We start from the raw sequence: 24,184 nt of genomic DNA on the forward strand, positions 1-24,184 counted from the left end.
TCCATAAGGATTTTTAACTATGCGCATCAACATGATATTTGCACAGCTATTTTCTACTGTACTTAGCAGAAGACCTCCTCTGCTTCGGGGGTCTGTCAGCGGAACTTTTATTCCGTTTTATATAAATGCTAAAGCAGCACTAAAAGGCAGCACACTATTTCCCATGCTCACATCACATTCTTTATGTATTTGACTGGCCCAATTCAATCAGCATTTAAGTCAAAAAAGTATCCCATACATTCCAACAGAAGCTGGACTTGTTCTGAAATTAATAAAACTCCCAAATGTTAATCAAATGTTCTAGACAAAATGAATCATTTACGTGTCTGTCTCTGTAACCTGCACATCAGAATGATTCATTTGAACTTCTCTGTTCAAGATCTGAATAACAGATAGAGTTGATCAGCAGATTGTGCATATTTCCACAACAGCTAAAACATGTAATGCTTACTTAAATGAAGATGGCATAGTAGGCTCTAGTGACCTCCCTGCAAGCTGTGGTTTAGCACTGGTATGCACCCTCTGTCTGTGGGCTATGTAAAAGCAACCATTTATCAATCATTACTAAGAAACTGGTTCCGTGACAAACTAATTACTCCTTGGGCTTCCACCTATTAGCAAAAGAGGAAGCAGATATTCAAAATAAATTTATAATCAAGGTTCTGTACAGCTCCTGTAAAACAAAATCTGCTACAAAATTTCATATTTTCTTCCTGCAGCATGAAAGATTTTTCAAAGCATGGGTAGCTGTCAGGGATTGCAAGAAAAATTCAGAAATATATTTAAAGTAAAAATCAGTAACTGCAGTATAATATATCAATTTATGCAGTAAAATTAATAAGCACTGGTATTTTCTAAATGTCAGTAGTCTCAATATTTTGTAAAAATCCAAATGAGGGCTCCCCAAAATACCATGGTTGGATACAGTGTGGGGTAACTGTCAGTGGCTATAGTTAGTATACTCACAGTGCAACTTCACAGCCAGTTTTGCAATGGGAGACCTGGTTTACAGAGTCCTGGCTTACATAGGCCCCAGATTCTGTAGCATGTCTTCCCCCTCCTCCCCACAAACTACTTTCAGTTTTGCCACTGTGGAAGCATTTGTACACCTTCATACTGATACGGACTAAGAAACCATCCACACATATTTATGCAAGTATAGCTAGGGAGTCAAATTGCAGAACACCAGATCCTCAAATGTGTCAAACACTTCGGAGATGCCCTACCACAGAAAATGTTAAAGGTTGTTACTGGCTTTTTGGAGTGTGACGGAAGGGTCATTACATACATACAGGTGTAATGAGGAGCCTTGTAAGAAAGTAAGATTACTGGCAGAAAATTTTGATGAACAAGCAATAAGAATCCTGTCCCTCATAAAGCAGAGTGGGGAGGTACAAGTAGAAGAGGACCAAACCAGAAACCCGTCCTGTCAACACCAGTCAACAGTCCCTGGGTGAATGAAAACTCCTAGTCCAAATTTTACAGTCTACTAGCAGCCGTTCTTAGATCTGTACTAAGATAATACTAACCTTCCTAAAACATTCAATGACAGCATTTCATTCAGACATCATAAACTGAAACATAAATCAGATGTATAAATTCAGCTCTTAGACACAGCTAGTAAACACTATTTCCTTCACCAAGCTAGAGAAATTAAAACGAGTGCCACAACAAGATGTCTCCGACTTTTGCTGACAATTATCAGGAAGGTATCTGTTTATCTTCAACGGATGTGACAAGTTTTGAAGTCATTTCAGCCTCAGTTCAGCCCAGCTGAGGGGCTCTAAAGTCAGCCCAAACCAGTTTCCTACTCATTCTCATAAACGTCATCTGGGAAAGAGCTAGGTCAATATTTCTGCATTTACTGGAAACGTGTGGTCACTGCCGTCTGAGGCTGTTGCACAAGAGTTTCCTACACGGTCAGCGCGCCGCCCTGTTGGGTCACTCGTTTCTGATAGGAAGTGCCACCATATGATGATTTCCAGGAAAACTGCCATCTGTGCCTCCTGTCAGTCCTGGCAACCGGCAGCAAAGTATCTGCTGGGAATGTTTTTTACACTGCCAGCTTTGAGCCGCGCTCCCCGTCACAAAGTCGGAGCATGGGTGAAGCTAACAAATACTGCATTAAGATAAGACCAGCTGCTTCCACCCTGCCAAGTCACTGCGCCAACTCATTTACAAGGTAATTCCAGGAGAGTCAGTGTGCCTTTGACTCTCTTTCCTCGGGATAAGTTCAGCCCACAGTATCGAGAAAAGGCATAATTTGCACTAATTTTGATTAGCGAGAATGGGGCTTTTCTAACAGAGCAACATTGATTTAAATGGACTAGAAGCATATTGTTTATGTATATTCCTTACTGTGGGAATCCTGAATAAATCCAAAATGGTAGAAATTGAGATATCTAGCCACCTGCTAGCCTGTAAAAGGCTAATGACCTATTTTATAAACAGCCAGAATATTTCATAGGCTTTACTATAAAACTATTTTGCAAATTTATGTTTTCCTCAAATTCTAAAAAAGCTCAATAGAAAATTTTATTTTTTTCTCTAAGAGCTCATGATCTTGATATACACATTCCATTTTTTCCTATATCATAAACACATTTTTCCCTAAAAGCCAGTCTTAACTACCATGTTATTCTACTGCTTAGGTGTCTGTAGATATTGGGGACGAATACTTTATTAAATATTTGCGATTATATAGTTGATTATATAATAAAGACTTTTATGAAACTGCCTAACTGGTTCATTCCATTCATTAAGTCAGAAAAATTATTAGCCTAAATACTTCTATGAAAAACAGCTGGAGAAAGTATATCCACTCCATAAAATCTATTGAAGTCATTGCCTGCCACCTTCTGAACATCAGTATCATGATAGAATGCTCTCTGAAGGTGTGTATAATCCTTATTACTTCCATCAAGTTGAGGTATTTCATAGTAAATGAAACTACAACTTATATTCGATTTAAATTGAACATAAATATTTGCTACAGCTAATGATCTTATGTGTTCTCCAAGAAGCTGGAATTATATAATTCAATTAAGTCTTTTGGCTTCTGTGGCACTTTAGTTATAAACACAGTGGAAATTCTGCCGCAGATTAAAATTAAGAAAACGATTTTTTTAAAAATCAAACCAGTTAAAGAGAAATCTACAAAGAACTTTCATTTTGATACTAAATTTAACTTATTTTTTTGCCACTTAAAGTAGGATAGCTGCATCAAAATTGGCTTCCAGGTGCTCTGAAAACATTCAATAGAAATTGGAGTAGTAGTACTAATTGGCTGTTCATATTAAATGGTCTGAATGAAATTGTCTACTAGGGTAACACTTAAAAGCTGACATTTCTTGTCTTCCAATTAGCCAGCTTTTAAAATCCGCAACTCAAATCATCTATGAAGCCTACTTTCTATATTCATTCTAATTGTTGTTATTTAATACACTATAAATTATTGGAAGCGAATATGAATACCAAGACAGTGACAAGTTATTTATTTTGGATAAAATTCCTTTTTAAAGAAAAGTACTATCCTCTAGATATGCATCTCCAAATTGTATCTCATTTCAAGATACTCAGACAACTAAGGCTTGTAGAGGGCATACAGCTAACTGTTCTACGAGATCTGATTCACTTTAACATACGTTCATTTTGCCTAATGGATTATCTTTTCTTTAGCACTGCAAAAAATAAGAGATTTCACATTTTGCAGTAATGAAATTTCAAGCCACAACAAATTCCTGGTATATTAAAACCTGCACTGTTCACTTTGTGGTGAATCTTCTCTCACTTTGTACAAATGGAAAAAAGAAAGTCAGTATGTCAGGTTTTCCATATAGAGGCTCTTTTGGACTTCAGCGATAAAGCTAAGTCAGGAAGAGGTGGAGCAGGAGAGCAGTCATACTCATCTGATACTCAGAGCCTGAGATAAGTTAACAAAACAACCAAGTTTGATGGAGTTAACCCATGCAGAGCCCTTTGCACAGCTGTTGCGGAGCAGCTGCAAAGAGGGTACAGCAATTGGCAACATAAACTCCTGTGGAGGCCCTACTACAAAGACATAAACAGCATAAAAGAAGAACAAGATTTATCTGGAATGGCAGATGTGCCTGGCAGATAGCATCTGTCTCTGAATTCAGGACTCCTCCCACACAAATCTTCAGAGACCTTAATGCTGGACTATCTCCTCTCCATGAAATTTAGTTCCCCATTTTGCAGTAATTTCAATAGGTACTTAGGACTTTTTATCTAGTAAAATAAAAAATATATGCATGCCTCTTTTAGTCCCATACTACTTTGTTATTAAGGCTTTCCAGATTGCTACCACACTGCCACTCACTAACAGATCTAAGAATTTGTCTCTTAAAAACACCCTTTAGCAGTTTCTATTATGTTTTCCAGAGTAATTAAACTTTTTTTTTTCTTTTGAGTATCTTATGTGTCCTCAAAAGTTTTAAGCTTCTTAGAAAATGAGAGGGGGGAAAAAAAAGGAGAAAAGAAAGCAAATACAGTTACCCCCTTCTGATTAAGACAGTATGTATTGCTTTGAGTAATACTGTACAGACTTTGAAGAGAGAAGAAAGTTCTTCAGTTCTAATGTAATATACATAAGGTGCACACATTGAAAAATCAGTTGCCATTATCTAGATTTAAGTTTTCCTCCCTTCCAAACCATAGAAGCATCTGATCTCATTTCTTAATGCTTATTGATTACGTGACAGCAATTTGCAGAGATCAGTTCTGACAAGGCCTTACATGAACTTGGATTCCCAAAGAGCTGAACAATCTAAATAGAAACGAAATCTGCACAATGCAACTGACAAATTGTTAATAATTTATATTAATAATAATAAAAAATGTTAAAAGCTAAAAATTGCATATTATTATTAGGTGACTAATAGACCAAATCAGTAAGCAGTTTATCATGGCAGGAGTGGGATTTGAATAACAAGGTAGCTGCAAAGCAGGGTGATTTACCATCAAGCAGTGCTTACAGAATAAAAGAATAAACGAGTGAAAGGGTTGCTAACATCTGTGGAACAAGGAGAAGGATCAGGTAGCAAGTGACAGAGAGGGACCCATGGGACAGAGCTAAGTTCTGAAGTGTTCTGAGGACAACATATATTCAGAAGTTCTGGAAAAAACAGTTTTAAGTGAATAACCTCAAAGGATGACCATAGCAGAAGACTGATTTTAGATGTATGAGGATCTCTGTGCTCGTCCAATGTGTCCAAGAAATACACCCTTAGTTTCTGAGAATTCAATTTTTATTGTTGGCTGGTCATGCCTAAGAATGTGTCCAAGGCAGACTGAGATGTCTCGCAAAAGAGCAACAGGGAAGAAAAAAGTGAGAAGAGTATCATACTAGGATAATGCTGTGATGAGTCCAATATGATACTATATATATCGTATGACCAAATGATGGGAGGTGTAGTGTTAACAGTAATGGAGGCATCAGGAAGAGATAAAGAGGAATACAATGGTCAGGCAGATGTGAAAACTAAGATTTTTGAAAAACAAATGGAAATGTATAGAAGCATTTAGGTCTGGCCAGAAGGAACTCCTAAGGAATAGCAGTGGACTGAGGAGGAGGTAATAAGCGATAAAGCTGGAAATGGGCTCACAACACTCATAAATTGTGCATAATTAACTGGGAGTAGGCAAAAGCTGGACAGACAGAGTCAAAGGTGAAGGCTTTTCTTTTTACTTTTTTTTTTTTTTTTTTTGCTTATGCTTCTATCAAAGCAGATTTGTACAGCAAAGAGAATGCATTTTAAAAGAAAAAAAGGAGTCTAATAATGAAGGTGAAATGTGTGGGACTAAGGAGGCGGGAAGGTCTTCTGTTTCTGTGAATTAGCTTGCCAGGGTTGGCAAGCCCTTTGCTCCATGTTACTTCTCACTCATTCTCACACGACTGGGGCAAAAAGAGCTAGGACTGTAGAATGAATAAAACCATCCCTCTTCCAACTGACTTACTCTTCCTTTTTTATTTGTATTTTTTAAACATACAAAATGGGTTTAGATTCAATGCTACTTTTATATTAGTTATTTCTGTGATTTAGTCATAGCTTCTTTCATATCATACTGCACTGAATTAACTGCATTAGAAAATGGAACCAATATCAATTACAAACATCCCATCCATCAAACTGGTCAGTGATTGCACCATAAAAACATAAATGACAGGGTTGGAAGAGGCCTGTTTTTCAGCCCAGCACCCTGCATCAAGCAGGATTTTCTTCTACACTAATGTTAAAAGCATTTTATCTGAGCCATATCATTGTACAATGGCAACTCTGCGACTACATAAATAAAGCGTAGCCAGAAACCTACTCGCCAGCACTACTGCATTTTTTCCCCTCTCACATCTAACCTGCACTATCTAGTTGTACTTTCTGTACATCTGGCCAACAAGTCTTCTGTTAATCCCTATGGCATGTATATAAACTAGTTAGCCTAAAAAAATGCCACATCGTCCAGACTCAGAGATAACAGTAGTGTGACGCTGCTCTCTCCCCTACTTGAGGAGTTCAAAGGGTGTACAACTAAGGGTGTACCTCAAATAGTTGAGGAACAACTAATTGTGGGAGGACTGCTATCCAGAAATACCAATCACGCATTTTCTTAAGATTAATCAATAAATAATAATATTTAGAATATAACTTGCTAAATTTACAAACACTGATGAGTAACTAAGTCATGGCTGATGCATGTATGTGATATTGCTGGCAAAGCTTTTCAGTTTTCTCAGTCATGATCTCAAGCAAATGAGGTAGTCCAAAGCCCTGCACAGCTCTCAGCCTTTACTGCGCAGTGTGCTTTTTTTTCTAGTTTCTGTACAAATTAATAGATACTGCGGGAACTGTACAAGACCTGATGAAGGTATGAATCTTAGGCCTGTTTGGAGACTCAGTTTACATGTGACTACTTTATTAGCTACATATGTCTTATAATGATATTACAGCTTGTGAAAACACATATTCAATAGATAATCTAGGTAACAGCTATTTCACATACAGATGATAACTTAATAAAGCAAGTAGACAAATTATTTTCTACAAAAAAAAAATCTGCACAGCAAGAGATACTACTACGAATGGATAATTGTTTTAAAATCCAGTAAAATAATCAGTTTAGAATGACCATGCTTTAAATTGTTAACCATCCCGCTCTACAACTTAGTGATACACTATAGATCTCTGAAGAAAAATTCAACTGCAGCTATTGACTCTATAGTGCAACTAAGCAGCATTTCATTTTTTCTCATTCATTAATGTAAAAGGCTGTTCTATGCATCCTTTCTAAAATAATTTTTGCCACCATGTGCTCTTAATTTGCATACTAAGAATTTTTCCTTAAATACTTCCTCAAAATTCTTATCTAAAGTCACCTTTAATTTTTATGACATGTAGAAAAATTGGCTTTCAGTTAAGTATCTAAAGCTCTAAAAGTACGTGCTAACTAGTATTTTTCCTACTTTGCTGCCTCCTCACTAAACATGACATTCCTTCTTTAAGTTTTGAGGCAGCAAGGACTTGATGGTGGCTTGTAACACAGTTATCCATAGCGTGTATGCAATTTTGTCCATGTATCATTTAACAAATAGAAATGTATCATTTTTTCTGTCATCAGGGAGTTGCAGAGGTTTTATAATATTCAGAATGAAATGCTAGGTACAAACCAAGAAGTAGTGACATTGCCTAAATAAACAAATTGCACTAGAGAATGGTAAGTCAATAGAAACTGAGTAATCATTTTTAGTGTGTCTCTATTATTTATCCGATAAACACCTCCTGAATTTAACTTTCAAATTCAGTGATTTTTTTTCATTGGTGTTCATTTATTACGGAATAAAAACTCAGAATCTCTAAGACAATGAATAGAGAAAAAGTAAGGCTGCTCTTAGTTTTATTTAGTGCTATCAATGAAGTAGGTAATAAGGTCAGTTCACTAGCCTGAGCAGTTTCCATATAAAAAACAGAACTTCCTCAGTACAAAATTCAGTATGAAATAATTTAAATTATCAACCCACAGTTCACAAATGCTTTCAAGTGACAACACACTCTCACTTCCATTACCTGATGGTTTATGCAAATAGGTTGAGAAAAACCACCTCTTAATTTTTAAAAAAAGGAAGCAAAAGATACTATCACAGTGAGGCTCATGTTATGTCTTAATGCCTCTTTACAACACCAAAACCCCACCAAATTCCAAGTAAATCAAAACTTTTCTTCCTAGCTTATATTACAAGTCAGCTCACCTTTGTAAGTAGCACTAGCATTTGTGTACCGCATTAGTACAATATTCTTAAATACAGGTCAAGATGCATACCAAATAAAAATAAAACCTCAAAGCTCTATTTTCTTATCACAGGTTAAAAAGAAAACACGTGCTCTTGAGCCATAGCTGCCCAGTCCACTTACAGAGAATGAAACACATTCCCAAAGGTCAAAAAAGAACACAGACACCAGTGCCAGCACCGTAACGAAGCTGTTTGCTCCAGGAACCAGTATAGTTTAAGTAGTAAAGCTGAAACCCAACCACTAAGCTGAGTTTAATCCAACAGTTCACTCCCCCCGGAGCGCAGCCTCTCACTTCTTGAAACGGGCTGTAAACAGAGCAAGGGAGGGGCGGCTGCCGCCTGCCAAGCCAAGCAGAAACTCGTGAGTAAGTTACTAGGGGAAAAACAAGTGCAGCGCGCACAGCCGGCGGAGCGCGCCGCACGCGCGCTGCGGGCCGGCGGGCACAATGTTTCCAAAGCGAAACAAGCCAAGGCTGTTCAGCCTCCTTCCTTCCCTGGAAACGCTGCTTAGCGAACGCCTGCGGATCGCACGGCACAAAGGAATGTGAAACGTGAAGGAAAGGTAAGAGGCTGGGAAACACGGCTGCTGCGGCTGGGGCCGCGCGAGCGGACCTGGGGCGAGAGCAGCAGCCGGGAGGAAGCTCTTTTACTTCTAATTCTACATTTTACATTCTGGTTTTAAGTAGGGTGAAAGTGTATAAACAGCAAATTCAGAACAAAACGTTAGGGAAGGCTGAATCAATACAGTGAGCAGGAGGACTACAGAGCTGATTTATGCAGATGAACCTGAGCTTGAAAACAACTTCTGGTTAGAGAAGCACTTGGTTTAGATTTATCAAATCAACCTGTTTCATTTGTAGTGCCCTAAGGACTCACCCAAACGTAAGTCTGTGAAGGCAAAAGTGCCTGTAAAATGACAAATGACATTTCTGGGTAAGAAATGCTGAATTGGGCCTATACAGGATAGCAAACAGCTACAGCGGTTTCTCAGGTAAGTGACATGTAAAAGTAGATGATTATTGCATTGATGGCAAAAATACCTCATCTGGTGGTTCGGAAATCATTAACAACAAATCTCTTCAGAAAATATGTTTACTGTGGACTTTATTTTTGCTCATTTCTGAGGTTCAGTTCTGTCATTTTGTAATTAAAATAAATTTCTTACTGTTTCTGTTGTTAAAACAGAGGGGTCTTATTTAACTGCATTTACAGGATATAAAGCAAATGGGGTAATTTTTAAAAACAATCACGGAAGCAGACATGCCTCTCTAAATTACAAAGCGGGGTAGCAAAAACTGTACTGATCGCATTCAGAGACAATATAGGCAAGTATTCTGTGGCTGATGTAATTCAGTCTGGAGTAATCAAAGCTACATGCTTAAGGATAAACCTACATAATGGAGGTACGTGATCGTATCCATGCCTGGGCTTAGTCACCCTTGCGCTCACTGTAATGCATATATTTGCAATATCTGGTTCCAGGCTGTTGCTTTGGTTGAATCAAGCCATAACAGTTCAATGAGATGCAATTTTGGTCGCCCTCAACTGTGCGGAACAGCTTTTTTTTTTTTTTTTTTTTTTTTTTTTTTAATTAAAAAAGGAACATTTTAAACAATGGTCACTTCCTAAAAATAAACTGAGTTGTTTTCAGTGCTGAAAAATAATATGCAGATTGAAGGGTCAATATAAACATTCGATACTTTGTTACACACATGCCATGCTACAGCTAAAGAACAACTTGAAAAAAGCAAAAAGGTTTTCCATAATGGTAAAAGCAAACTTTGAATACAACTGAATTTCATCTTGCACTGCTGCCACAAAAATCACTTATCTCAGAAAAGCCAATATGTAATGGTGGAATAAGAAAATTGTTTGTTCAACGAAAATTGCTGTATTTTTAGCCTTAATTTTGGCACAGACTGATGATATTTAGAAAAACGTGCGCAAGAACAACCATAATTGGAAGTAAAAATGGAATTTTACAGATTCTGGAACCAATCCTGTACTAGAGTACAGCATTAAGTGTCAAGGATTAGCACTGGTGAGATACAGCCATATATCTTTTTATGTTTAGAAACCCCCAACTGTATAATTTAGCTGTATGGTTCATTAAATACAGCATATTTTCTAGCAGCATTCATTTTAATTGCACAATCTTCACTGTGGATTTGATTAAATCTTGTCCTCACTCTATTTTGGAAAGAATTGTATGTGTACTTTTATTTTTATACATATTAAAGGGAAAGAACACAAAATAATGTTAAGTATCTGACACTACCAGAACACACTTGATGTGGGGAATCATCTGCCACATAAATTCTGTCCCAGAAATGGCCTAACAGGAATAATAATGATGATTTTAAGGCTGTGAATGTTTGTAGTTGTACTTTAGAGATTATTTACTTCAGCATTTTGGAAAGACACTTTTCATGATTGCTTTGAGAAGTTTACTGATTTCAGTTAGAACATTACCTCTTTACTGATAAAGACAGCTGGACAATATCTACTGAAATTAGCATATTTTTAAAAGAAGTCAGGCTCTTTTGAGAAGAAAAGATAATTCTTGCCTTTTCGGAAAGTCAGGCTGCTGTGATATTAGGTTCCCTGGACTACAGAGGTCCATTGTTTTTTTCTGAGCTAAATAGTTGTATTATAGGTTTGGAGTATGACTAGACCCATAAAAAAATCACTACATTCCCCAATTTCCTCTAGTGTTTGTCAACTTTACACTGACTTGGTGTATATCCACTCCCACTGCACCTCCTCAGTTGTGCCTCCTAAGTTTTCACCTGAAGAGTTATCATCTTATTTATATTTACTTTGCCACAGAACATGACAGAGAACTATATTCTTCAGTTTATTGCTCAGATTTGTGGCTCATCTTACATCCTTCAGTTCTTCAGTCATTGTTCTGTTACATAATTAGTAGATGTATTAAAGATGCTGTTTAGCAACTTAAAGTGTACTAATCTTAAAATACTGATGTAAAGAGAAACGTAGAGTCTGTGATTAATTGTTGAGTGTCCTGTAATGAGTCATTTGCTAATTTCATTTTTAAAAGTAAAATTTCAGTACATTTACTAATCTCATGAAGTTCCGAGCTACAGATGACTTTCTTCTAGACTAACAAGACCAAAGCGCATTTTAGTCATTGACTTACCTCAAGTATAATCTTTATATGTTTTCTTCGTACTACATTGCATTTAACATAGAACGTAATATTTGAACAATACTCTCATTTCTCTCTCTACAGAAAAGCTGGTAACCAGCAGAGAAGATAAAAAAGCTAAAATCACTATGTGGAGCTGTGAAACATTAAATACTACGGAGAACAGTGAGGACCAGCATCTCTGCCATGACTTCCATCTTGCGCTTTCCATCTTTTCCCTTTTCTACCTCATTATATGTTTTCCAATTGGCCTTTGTTACAATGGCTTGCTGGTCCTGGTTAACCTCTATAACAAAGCAACTATGACTATGCCAGATGTTTACTTTGTCAATATTGCCATTGCTGGTCTCATCATCAACGCTCTGGCACCAATGTACCTTCTAGGTCTTGCCAATACAAAATGGGCCATCTGGAATTCTAACAATGAAGTTTATATTACCTTACTTATTTTATTCAACGTTTCGTCTTTAGTTACCATGTACTCTACTACATTGCTCAGTCTGGACTACTACATTGAACGTGCTCTACCTAGAACTTATATGTCAAGTGTGTACAACACGAAACATGTTTGTGGATTCATATGGGGCGGAGCTATGCTTACGAGTTTCTCATCTCTTCTATTCTACGTCTGCAATCATGTATCCACTAAAATAATTGAATGTTCCAAGATGCAGAACAAAGAGGCAGCAGATGCCATTATGGTCTTTATCGGGTATGTTGTACCAGCTATTGCTGTACTGTATGCACTTGTATTAATTTTGCGAATACGCAAAGAGGCTACACCACTGGATCAAGACACTGGACGATTAGATCCATCGGTGCATAGGCTTTTGATTGCCACAGTCTGTACACAGTTCACGTTATGGACACCCTATTATGTAACTCTTTTGGTAAGCACATTTACTAATGCAAAAGGAAGACTAGCGGATGAGAATTACGGTCGAATATTACATTTTACCAAGATTTTATCAAAATTTTTGGCTTTTTCAAGCAGCTTTGTAATGCCTCTGCTCTACAGATACATTAACAAAAACTTTCCCAACAAATTACGACGCCTGCTTAAAAAAATACATTGTGGGAATCAAGGGTGTTCTCATGAACGCACAGTAGTACAGCAAGTTATGACGTAGGTATGAAAATATCTCTGGTGCTCCGTTGCTATAGTCCTTTGTATACCAGTTCTCAGGCTGTGATACTGCTGTGTTGGCACTCAGAATCATTTATGTGAGGGTCCGAACCAGGGGGTTAGAAGGAGCCTTCAGTTACAGATAAATGAGACACAGTCTTAATTTTCAAATAGTTAAGTGTTTGCAGAAATTTTGTAAGGCTCTGGCCTATGTGCTGTAATACCTGTGACACCTAATATATTCAGTGCACTGAACTGGTTACAAAGCATAAGCTCTGTCTTCATAGTCCTAATATTTCTTCCTGGAGAAATAACTAAGCAGTTAATTGAAGTCTTGACTGAAGACACAGCACTTTGTATCTTGTACAGAAAAAGGAATTTTCTTACTTTCTGTACAAAGAAATAACTAACAGTGCTATCCTTGATGAAGTAAATAGCATTTTTCAATGAAGATGATCTAGGTGATCTTTAGTAAAGATTGTATTACTCAATTATGTAAGTCCAAAATGTAATATGTTAATTATAAATTACATTATTTAATTTCCTTCTCCATCACTGAATCCCCTCTAAAAACACCTAATTTACCATTTTCAGAAATTATATTCTCACACAAACTAACCTAAGATTTAGCACCTATTTTAAATCAATTTTTTCTAGATCTAACAATTAACTTTTTTTTCATTATTTTTCCAGTGCTTTGTTTGCATCCTAAAACATTTCAACAGTTCAGAAATATTTATTAACAAATTGTAGGGGAACTGAGAGATGTTTTATCTGCACATTAAAATGAAGGACACAGAGGTTTACAAAGTTAAATTAAAATTTAACTAGTAAAGAATGTCTGGCTGAGTGTTATGGTCCACATATGTTCATGTACCAAGAGTAATTATCTTAAAAATAAATATGTTTATGATTAACATTTTGTATTTTCAAGGGATATGTTTGCAACAAATAAATTAACTTCTCTTTAATCTAGGGCATCACTGGAGGTTTGGAAACCATATAAAATCAATACATACTAGAGTAAGATCTACTAGATCATACTAGGTCAATACAATACATAGTACATTTTAAAATGGGAGCAGTATGTATGCATTTCAGTCAGCATCTGCTAACCTCTTAGAAATGGAGTGCCTCTCCTGGTATTGCAGAGGTGATAAAGAAACCCAGGGCAGAATGCCAAATTTCACAGTTTGGAGAGTACTTGAAATATATGAGAAACAAACATGCTGCAGGTAAATTGGATGCAGTGGGGCATCAGTTAACCCACAGTAAAAAATTAGGAAATGTTGACCCAAAGAATAAGCTATAACTGGTGTTGCATTACGAACGGCAGAGGGAGCAGAAGTTAAAGCCATATTCTGCATCGGTTTGGGGCAGCATGACAGCTTTGGCACTGGCCCTGCTTTAACATGGCATAGTCATTTCATTGACTCATCTGTCACAACTCAAACTCCACATGACTTCAACAAGTGTGGCTTTTCAAGCTTCTGGTATAGAAAAAACAAGGAGTAGAAACAGAGTTAAACCTTGTCCGTTGGTCATAGCACAATTTTATCTGATAATTTGTCCTAATTTATCAGCATAGAGACCTGCATAAACTTTAAGGGGGAAGTAGGTGAGGTCACGGCCTTCTCAGATCTTGTAGCATCTTGCAGCAGACGGAAACTTTTTTTAAAAAAACCCTTAAAACTCTATACATTAAATCATCTATTTCTGTGGTGGTTTTCCTGCATGAAAACTATCCAGCACAATTATATCAATTTACTTCATAGTTTTAGCATGTTGATTAAAACCATGTTAAGGCAGGAAGCCTTTATCATCGTGTCTCATTGATGTGACAGCCTGTGGAGGCTCTCTGCTGACATAACGCTGGCTTTTTTGTGTTTTGGTAAACCATTGTCTTTTTCTTTCCCTTCTTTCCCATCCCCATCCACCCAGTATAAGAGCTTTTCTAAGAACTGCAAGCTACACTCTAATTTTTAAGCATTCAAGTTCACTTTCCACACAGCAGTGCAGAAGAAAGAAATCTTTCCTTACAGCTGTCTGACAAATAGGCTCCTCTTCTTCCTACCAGAGGAAAATTCATCTTCCTAAAGCAGTACATTAAACTTTTCATGTAGAAGTTGTTAAAGAAATTTTCTCCTATTATGCAGGAAAACAAATTCCAGCAGGGAGGAACTAGCTTATCTGGTGTGAATACAGGCTTACAAAACTGGGCTGCTGCCAGGACAGTGTGGCTGACAGACAGCATTAAGTGCAATTTTAACTTCTACATTGTTTTCTTCTATTTCCTCCTTCTCCCAACTTATCTTCCATCTTCCTTATTGTGTCCAATAGGACTGAATGGCATATTTATTTCTGTTCTTTTCTCTCCATGTTACGTTCCCTGCTTCAGACCATTTTTTTATTACTTCTCTTGAGATTTTTTCTTGTTTTCTATCTGCACATGCTGTTCTATTTGATTTTCTTGTTTAAGTTTGCTCCTCTGTTCCCTTCCCTACTTGTTCTTTTACTCTATCCTTGATACTATTCACCATGCATTTACTTCACTAGACTGAGTCTTATCACAGCTCAAATTATATCATGATGATTTGAAATTATAAATGGATTTGTTTAGTAAAATGGAAGCTGCAATTTAAAAGATGGAGAAAGAACAAGTTTTATATAATTTACTCTTTAAATCTCAATTTTGAGTTTTTCTGATGTCCTTTTTATTTCAGAAAAGTTAGGTATTTTTGCATATATCCTTGTTAATATACCAAATGTGATGGCAATCGTGTAGACAAACAACTTTTATAATTTAATGAATGAGATTACTATGGACTCAATAAATGTTTTAAAGTGTTAAGGTGATATATCAGTTGCCTCAAAGAAACTGTGCCATGGAATGACTAACTGCTGTTCTCTTAAGGAAATTCTCAACGCTTGCAATACCCTCAACTTGGTATCTCTTAAAAAGTGACATTCCAAAAAATAACAACTTTGCAATATTTATACAAAAAAGGCTAGATGAGCATGTGCATTAAATACTTAGAAAATACATGGTATCATAAATACAGGGAACTATTATGGACAGATCTTTAATATACAAAGTTCTAAAAACGAGGCCTTTCCATTTCAATACCTGAAGGTTTTTGATGACTTTGTAAATATGGGCTTACCTACTTTGCATTTACATAAATATGAATAAAGTATGGTATATATGTGCAAGATAAAAATCAGTCTACTGATGTAAAAAGAATCTGCAAAGAATTTATTAAATTATTTCTTAAAGTATCATTTAAATGTAAACCTCTGAAAAATGAAGTATACTGTATGCTACTGTATGTATATACTGTATATGAGAAAGTAAGCACAAGTTAAGTGCCATTATTAACAGTATTATTTTCTCACAAAATTAAATTTAATATTTGAGTTGATCTATGACTTACAGTCCTCTTGCTGAAGAGCCAATTAAATCAAATCAATAAACCAACAAAAATGTTCACCTCTGCTTCTCCTTAAGTTATTAATAAAACTAGTTCCAGACAGGTTCTTGTTGACTGATCTCTGAGTACAGATCCTCATTTCGTAAGTTTGTTTGAGAATCAAACTGAGGTGGTTTCTGAAGAAGTAATGCTCAGTTAATGAAAGAAAGCAGTCAACCACTCAAAAATTTCTGTCTCTATTAAAATAAGGAGACAGAATCTTCAGTATCATGTCATAAAACTATAGAAATGCAAAGCTTCATGGCGAAACTACTGACTCGTACAACATTCTTAATAAAATGCCTAAGTGTTAAAGTCTATCTAGTAAATTTTTTTTTGCCTTCTTGATAAAAACCCAACTGTAGATGAGGTTAAACTAGTGTTGCTTCACTGAATTAAATCATGAAAAACTACATGACTTGAATGTCAAATCAAGTATATTGAATTACCATTTTTTCCAGATCACAATTCTAACATCATTCAAATCTCATTATTCATCAGCATGAAATTGGCTCGGAATGAAAGTAAAAAGAAATCCCTCAAACCAAAATGAAAATATAACTACTCTACCACCACCCCTCCCAAACTACAACCTTTTTATATAAAGAATTCTGCAACTAAAAGGATGGACTAATATCATACCCCAAAAATACAAGGTTAGTGATGAATGGCATACATTGCCCATGTCCTTGTCACATCACCTCCTCTGGGCTGCCACAGATGAGATCACAGAAATCAACTCCCTGCAGAACTTCTCTTGGTTCCCTGAACAACATTGATGTAATAATATATACCTCTGACACTGCAAAGACAATTTACCTCTAAGAGTTTTTAAACATTCTTGATAACACATTTATTGCAGTAGCCACTACATATGATCAGAATTATCAGTTACCATGGATCATAACTTTACCACACATATATATGAAAATACATATGTGGTTATACATTCAAAATTATTAATTAGTTCCCTGTAAAGTGTATGCTGACAGTAAGTGAAGTAACTATTTTAAATGGTTATTGGTAAATTATTAAAAACAAACTTGAATATGTTAGGAATCTATTCCATAATAACAAAACAGTCTGAGACACTTAACAGCATTAAGTTTCAGTGAAAATAAATGGAAAAAGCAATTGTGAAAATAGGAATAGTAGTATTACACCATTTAATCAAAGTCTAGTAACTCACAAGAAGTCTTTACTTCCAATACAATGGTTTAAAGATTATTTTTTACTCCTTTCAATTGGAGAGCCAACATTTCTAAACAAAAACAGTGAGCAGTAATTTTCTGATGCTTCAATCCTCAGACCATACTATGCTACAATCATTTCTTGTAAAAAGGCCATATTTCTCATCTTGGTAAGTAAAATCCCTTTTATATAAAATAGACTTGGAGGATCTTAATGAAAATGCAGCTCATTAATAAGCAGCAAGTAACTAGCTGCAAGTAACAAGCAGCAAGTAACTAGTAACGGTTTTGCAAAGCATGAACTTCAACATAAATACAAGTAAACTCAACTGATCAGATGCCATCACCCAAGTCAATAAGTTTGCACTGGTACAACAGGCCAACATAGCATCAGAATCAATCCTTTTCCATCAGTACAAAAAGGATTCACCGAAGACAAGCATGTTTTGTAGCAGTCACAGACTATCTATTCAACTGTATCATACAATAGAAAAATAAGCATCAAGGTTGACAAGAAAATATGACACCTATACCAGAGAACTCAAGGGAATGTAACTTTTGTTTTTAAACCAAGATTGGACTAATCTTGGTTTTGTGCTGGGCAAGTATATAATTGAAAATGTTACTCCAAAGTTCTCATCTAGGATCAGTTCTTCTGTTAACTAAAAAGACTTTGCAGAGCACATTTGCCTAAGTTTTTGCAGTTGTAAAGTGCTCAACACACTGATGAATCTGAAACATATGCGCTAAGATTATCTTTTGCAGCTTTTTAGTAAGCAAAACCACATGTATTTCTGACTATATCATACAATATTCTTCCTAAGTGAAAGCAATCTAAATGTACAAAAACAGCTGTGCAGACTACCATGGCAACAAATTTGAAGTGTGAAGTGTTTCCTCTCTTTTATTTCCTTTGACTTACTGCTGTATATCAGAACACTTTGACATATTCTGCATACATTATTTTTCCATCAGGAGAGAGGACAGTTTGTTATCTATTTTGTCAATCCACTTGCTTCCGCCCAAGCTTTTTTCTTGCAGTCCATGCAAGCTCCTTATATTCCTTCCTTATAAAGAATTGTCATTTTTAATTACGTTCACAAGTATACTCAATACTATCTACAATCTACAATAGGTCAAGTTCTTATATAATTACAAACCATGCCAACAACAGATTTGGAAAGTATCAGATTCTTAGTAGAGTATTTGATGATGCATTATATGGAAAGATAAATAAGAAACAGCATAAATACTGTCATCTCAGAGTCCTGAAGAGAGAACTAATAGGAGAACAAAGAGAATACAGATTTACAATGGGAGACTTCTTGCAAGAACGTATCAGTTTGGATCCAAAAAGGTCCCACAGTAGGTGTAATTCTGCTACGAAAATACAGCCAAAATGTTAGACTGGATAACTAAAGTTAACCTTTACAAATGCATTATTAAACTCCTTAATTAAAGTGTTTTTATCACAAATCCCACAGACACCAAAAAGATGTTCTCCTACTTATGACTATCTACATGTCTGGTATTGGTACTGCAACAATATCAAAGCCTTGATGGAAAATGCTTTAGAGACTCCATCTGGTGGTCTCTAGCTGAATACTCTTGCAGTTTACATTTACTAAAGCAGTAAGATTAGTAAAGCTAATTAAAGGATTTAAGTTAATCATTGCGTGTGTGTGTGGGGGGGGGGGGATCAGTCCCAGGTTCTCGTTTAAGCATATGTACATACGAGCTGGTCCTGTCTGCAAGCAGTAAGAGTATTGCTACCAGTACTTGTGAGAAGAAACAAAATTAACCACAACTTTTACAACAAACTGCTGTTGTAAGGATGAAGTAGAGATGAGAAAAATCCTATACCAAGAAACAAACCTCAAAAAAAAAAAAAGAATTGTGTGACTATAACATACATTTAACCAGACTATAAACTTTGGTTATTCACAAGAGAGAAATTTATTTTAAAAAGTACATGTCTTGCATTTTTCTATGACCCATTCGGAAGAACTAGTCATGGTGGATGACAAGGTGCTCAAAGATCAAAGGAAGTGCCATTCCCATTCAGCTCCAGAACATTATTATTCTTTCTAATTAAAGTTATGGTTTCACTAGTTCACAAACAAATGGATTTCACACTTTATTGATATTAATTATTAATTAAACTAAATTTCTAAACATTTTCAGGTCAGCCAGGCACAATTAAATTCTCCTTAAATTATCATTCTAGCACCTGCAGTGCTATGCAGAGATCAGATCTCTTATAAAAATTATTCTAATTACAGAAAGTTTTTTTCCACTCTATATTAAAAGTAGAGTATTATTTGGAAATACAGGCACTTTCTGAGCTGTCATAGCTGAGTTGTCTAGATGATCATACTTAGGAATTTATTTTGTGATTGATAGAAACACTACTTTAGAGTAATACTATATGTATTTTCTAGTAATAATAAAATACTTTTTATAAACAATTACAAATAATGCCAAATAAACCAATATGAAATTACTAATGGTGAATCACAGGCAAGCAATTCTGAGGTGGGAAGGCAGCAATCAGTGCAGAGCAGGGCTGTTCTGGAATACAAAGGGAGACTAGGAAATCAGCCTCTGAGGCTTAGGTAGTTACTAATAGCAGTGTCTATATATCAGCATCTCCAATTTCTGCTTTTCTAACCCTATCCTTAAAGTTCCAAACCCAGCCAGAAAGACTGTCATATTTAAAAAATTCACATAGCTCCATGTACCTTATACTCAGATTTTTTATTTGCCGATAAAGAAGTTGAATCAGCTTTCCAGCAAAGTACCATATGTAATCAAAGCATCTACGTATCCAAATGCTACTGCTAAGACCCATAAAGCCTCAGTTACCATGAAAAAGCAAAAGTATTTGAATTCCATTAAATAAACCCACAACACAACCAAACCAAACATGCAAGGAATATAATACAATGAAGGCATACAAAGTTTTTGTTATAAAATGCAACTATAAGTAAAATTCCTTTAAATTTTTCAGAGCTAGCAATTCCAGTTTCTGTGTACAAACTTCCTCAGTGTTTTTATGTCAAAGACCTACAGTTCCATGTTCTTTTAATCAAGGACATAAATTAGCTTGCTGCCACGTAATAAAAGACTAAATATACCTAAAATTAAAGGTAAAACCTTTCACAAGAACAATTTTACAGAAATACTTTCAACTCTGCATCATTGTAACAGAAGCCTCAGTATACAGTTTCTTCTCAAGCATAAGGTGGGAATTTTTTCCAGGAATCTTGAGTCACTGCATTAACAGCAAGTGGCCTTGAGGTGCTAAAATGCCACAAAGAAAAGCCTCTAATGTGTAAGCTCAGTCCTTGAATAGACCATCAAAGCATCTTTAACTAGCCAGGCTCCGTGGTTAATATCTCTCACAAGTTATTTGTTGTTATTTAATTACACTAGAGAAAAATTAAGATGGAAATATATAGTAGTTCATGAAAATTATTTATGAAAAAAGTGAACTATTTCACAATTCAGAATTCCAATCACAAAGCCATTGATTTTCATCTTAATCAGAGTACAGCAGGGAATGGGCAGTAACAGCTATTGGATATTCCAAACCATTCCTATCATACTACATAGACATAGTTACCTTAATCATAACCTTACATCAAAGAGGCAAGAAAAGATAAACTAATCAAGAGCAGGAGAAGACAGGGTAAGTCTAAAAAGAGACATCAAGCTTTTCGTGCAAGGTTAGCTTCCTAACAGCAACCGTTGGTCTAGAGCTGTCCAGTCCAAGACTGACCGCAAGCCTACTGCAGCCTTTGGTCTCTCAGGCCTCGATGGCGGCGGCTATTTGATGCTGTAAAGCAAGCAAGCAAGAGCTGTATTGCTCAACTGAATATTGGGATCAGATCACAATGATTCAGAAGAAAGGTGAGCAAGCCAGAATTGCCTTCTCTGCAATACTTCACTGCACAGATTTGCTTCAAGTCAGAGAATATGCAGATTGAAGTATCAATGATTTCAGCGTCTCGTGAGCTAGTAGCCCTGAACTGCATTTGTTTTAGCAGAGTGATGAGTTTCTCGTCTGTACGTTTATGAGAGAAAGAGACATCACTTGAAAATTCAACCTGCTGTTATAGTCTGACTATAGTTAGTATAGACTGATCTATAGTCTACCAAACACATCAGTAATACAGAACAATTAAAGAAACAGTAGTTTTCCGTTGTAAGAAAAAAAGGCGTCTCACATCTGCTTTCTTTATGATGATCTCAGCCACTCTGCACTGGATAAATGTATTTTGACGAAAAAGAATAACATGGGTTAAAAAATAAACAAGATTTTTATCAGCAGCATACTGTAGGTGGCTAGTACAATTCTGTTATCAGCCAATCCTAAAATATTGTTACAGAATATCACAAATATTTAACTTCAACAACTTCTGCCTTTCTATGCCTCCACCCTATCCAAAATAGCATTATCATATTAACCTTATCCACTGACAGTGTATATGCTAATACATACTAATCACTAATCACAAATCACTAAGTCAGTAATTAAAATACTAAATTTATGCATCATCCCACACATTTAACCACCATGTTTTGCACTGTTACAAGAAGTTGAATTAGCTCCTCATTTATATAACTAAACACCAGTTTGTTTTGCCACAGTTTGCATATGACTTGCACCCTGTGATCATTCAAGCAAATCAGGCTGAATTGTTTTATTGTTTAAGAAAAGGCACAGCTGATCAAAAAACAACAATATTTTGCTTCTCTTTTAATATTGCATTGAGTTTGAAAATAACAGGAGAGTTAGTTGCTGACAGAACTACACCATATACATGTTAAGATATTTCTGATTAAGTTTTGTTCATTTTCATGGGCAAGGCAGAATTGCAGCTATCAATGTGAAAATCAGCAAAATCTAAACAGAACAAAGAATATGGAGCTGGGAAACACAGATTTTCTAACTGCTGTTTCTCTTATGGCTTTCAATTTATTCCATCAACTTAAGAGAATAAATTTCCAGAAGCCAAGTTTCTACACCTGTAAAATGTGGATAATTTCCTATATTATTTTCTGAATTAATGTACGTACAGCACTGAAATCGTAGTGTGCTATTTTGCAGGCTCTCTGTCATTGCCCGATTCAATACAAAGTATGATAAACGTTATTTCCCTCTAAATACAGTTGAATAATGAAACTTAATAGGGCCCCAAATTACTCCCCGCTGCTGCCCAGCAGGACCAACATGATGGATCACATGAGTACGCAGATTGCTCCAGTGAAAAGGACAGCAACCGTTGAGAGTTATCCCATGCACGCACATGATCTGTTCTGGATGCTAAAAACTCAAGTTAGCATTTTCCAGTTGAGGATCAAATACTTTCTGAAGTTTTCCTACAATTTCCTAAACATTCATTTGACTTTGTTTAGGCAGTTTAAATGTGATCTCTGTACAGCTCTAAGTTTTAGGAAGAATAAAGTTACACCTGAAAATCAACAGAAAAAGAATATCTAACTTGTATACTATTAAAATGCATATTTCTTCTTTAACCCTTATTAACTATGTGAAATTAATGAGAACCAACAAAAAAAAAAAATCAGGATTTGGGTATACCTCAAAAATAAATGGTATGTACAAAAACAGGTATACTACACAGCCAGCTTGAAGTTTTTCAGTAACAACTAGAAGGAACTACTATAAATGAAAGGGAAACAATCTACCCTGTTTAACAAACAACTACACTAACATGATCAAAACAAATGTCAGTAAGGGAGTTAGGGTATTCTGAATCACAAATACGTATGCTCATTGGAAACCACGCAAAAGCTGAAGATCTCTGGGCCATTAGAGCAACCTAGGACCATCCCTACTTTCAGAAACATATTTAGAGCAGTAGTGCTAATCTTTGGGTAAAATGTAAACTTAATACCGAAAAGTTTTCCCCAGGCAACCTGCAACTTCATTTTTGAAATCTAGATGCAGATGCATTTGTTTCACGTTACTTCTTGCTTTTGAGGCATTTGGGCTCTATTTTAACATGTTTTTCGGTAAAACATATTAAAGTGCAACAGGTAAGATACAATGAAGACAAAGAGAGCTGATCAAACACTGGCCACAAATAATCTTCTCATCCTACAGAACTTACTGTAGATTTTCAACAGATACAACAAGAACAATGTTCTTTAACATGGGTATGCTAGTATGAGAAAGGAGGATGCGACTGACACTCTTCCAAACAACAAGGCTGCATGAACTTGTCATATGTCAATCCTTTCTTGCTCATTTATATCTGAGGGTTTTAAAACACTCTTCGACAAAGTCACTAAGAGGACTGATGCTTAAACAGACTCAAAATATACTACAGACTCAAAATCTTGTCTTTCAACACTTCAGTCATTGTAGAAAATCTTGAAAAATAATTTATTGCATGTTTACATTATTTGGAGTATTCCAAAAGCCAGGATACACAAAATCAGGGGGGAGCAAGGAAGCACCCTATTTTTAAGAAAAGATCTTAACTTTTCTGACATGCACAAGATTTTTGTCAAGCTTTTGTCTTGTTTAGTAAGGGGGTTTGTTTTATATTTACTCAACCGGCTTTTCCTTTTCATGACTTCTAAATAGCACACTTAAAAAAAAAATAAAGTAATTGCAGAGGCTGGTCTATTTAAGCAGGATTACTTCATGAACAGGAAGAAAAATCCACTGGATGGCCTCACATACTTAGAAATAGCTGGGTGAAACACTACTTTACTGTTTTGAAGTCTCTCACTGCAGAGGATAATTTGAACTTTAAAGTCACATGATGAAACCATAGGTTTGCTAAACATGCAACGTGTATGGTTTGAATCACTTAAACTGAGTTCCTGTTTCCTTTGCTGAACTGAATGTTTTTGTAGTCAGAGAGCGTCTGGATTTTTCATCGTGATGTACAG

The 24,184-nt window shown here is 35.9% G+C and overlaps 2 protein-coding genes across 7 annotated transcripts in view; one reads left to right on the forward strand and one right to left on the reverse strand.

Moving 5' to 3' along the window:
• GPR146 (G protein-coupled receptor 146) overlaps nucleotides 1-13,514 on the forward strand; it is a 50,395-nt gene extending 36,881 nt beyond the window's left edge. Inside the window, exons 1-2 of one of the 3 annotated variants that reach the window (XM_062588402.1) lie at nucleotides 8,669-8,864; nucleotides 11,556-13,514. In XM_062588402.1, the coding sequence (XP_062444386.1) occupies nucleotides 11,600-12,601 (1,002 nt within the window). In that variant the 5' untranslated portion in view covers nucleotides 8,669-8,864; nucleotides 11,556-11,599 and the 3' untranslated portion in view covers nucleotides 12,602-13,514. Of the gene's footprint in view, nucleotides 1-8,668; nucleotides 8,865-9,269; nucleotides 9,294-11,555 lie in introns of those variants that run through there. The other 2 variants (XM_062588403.1, XM_062588401.1) reach the window with 2 other exon arrangements.
• C15H7orf50 (chromosome 15 C7orf50 homolog) overlaps nucleotides 1-24,184 on the reverse strand; it is a 128,433-nt gene that overhangs the window by 71,727 nt on the left and 32,522 nt on the right. Inside the window, exon 1 of one of the 4 annotated variants that reach the window (XM_062588408.1) lies at nucleotides 8,424-8,502. The exons of the other annotated variants lie outside the window; for them this stretch is intronic. The gene's annotated coding sequence lies outside the window, so the exon portion shown is untranslated. Of the gene's footprint in view, nucleotides 1-8,423; nucleotides 8,503-24,184 lie in introns of those variants that run through there. 4 annotated transcript variants of the gene reach the window in all.

This window comes from Rhea pennata, chromosome 15 (genome assembly GCF_028389875.1).
Source record: "Rhea pennata isolate bPtePen1 chromosome 15, bPtePen1.pri, whole genome shotgun sequence".
Lineage (NCBI taxonomy): Eukaryota > Metazoa > Chordata > Aves > Rheiformes > Rheidae > Rhea > Rhea pennata.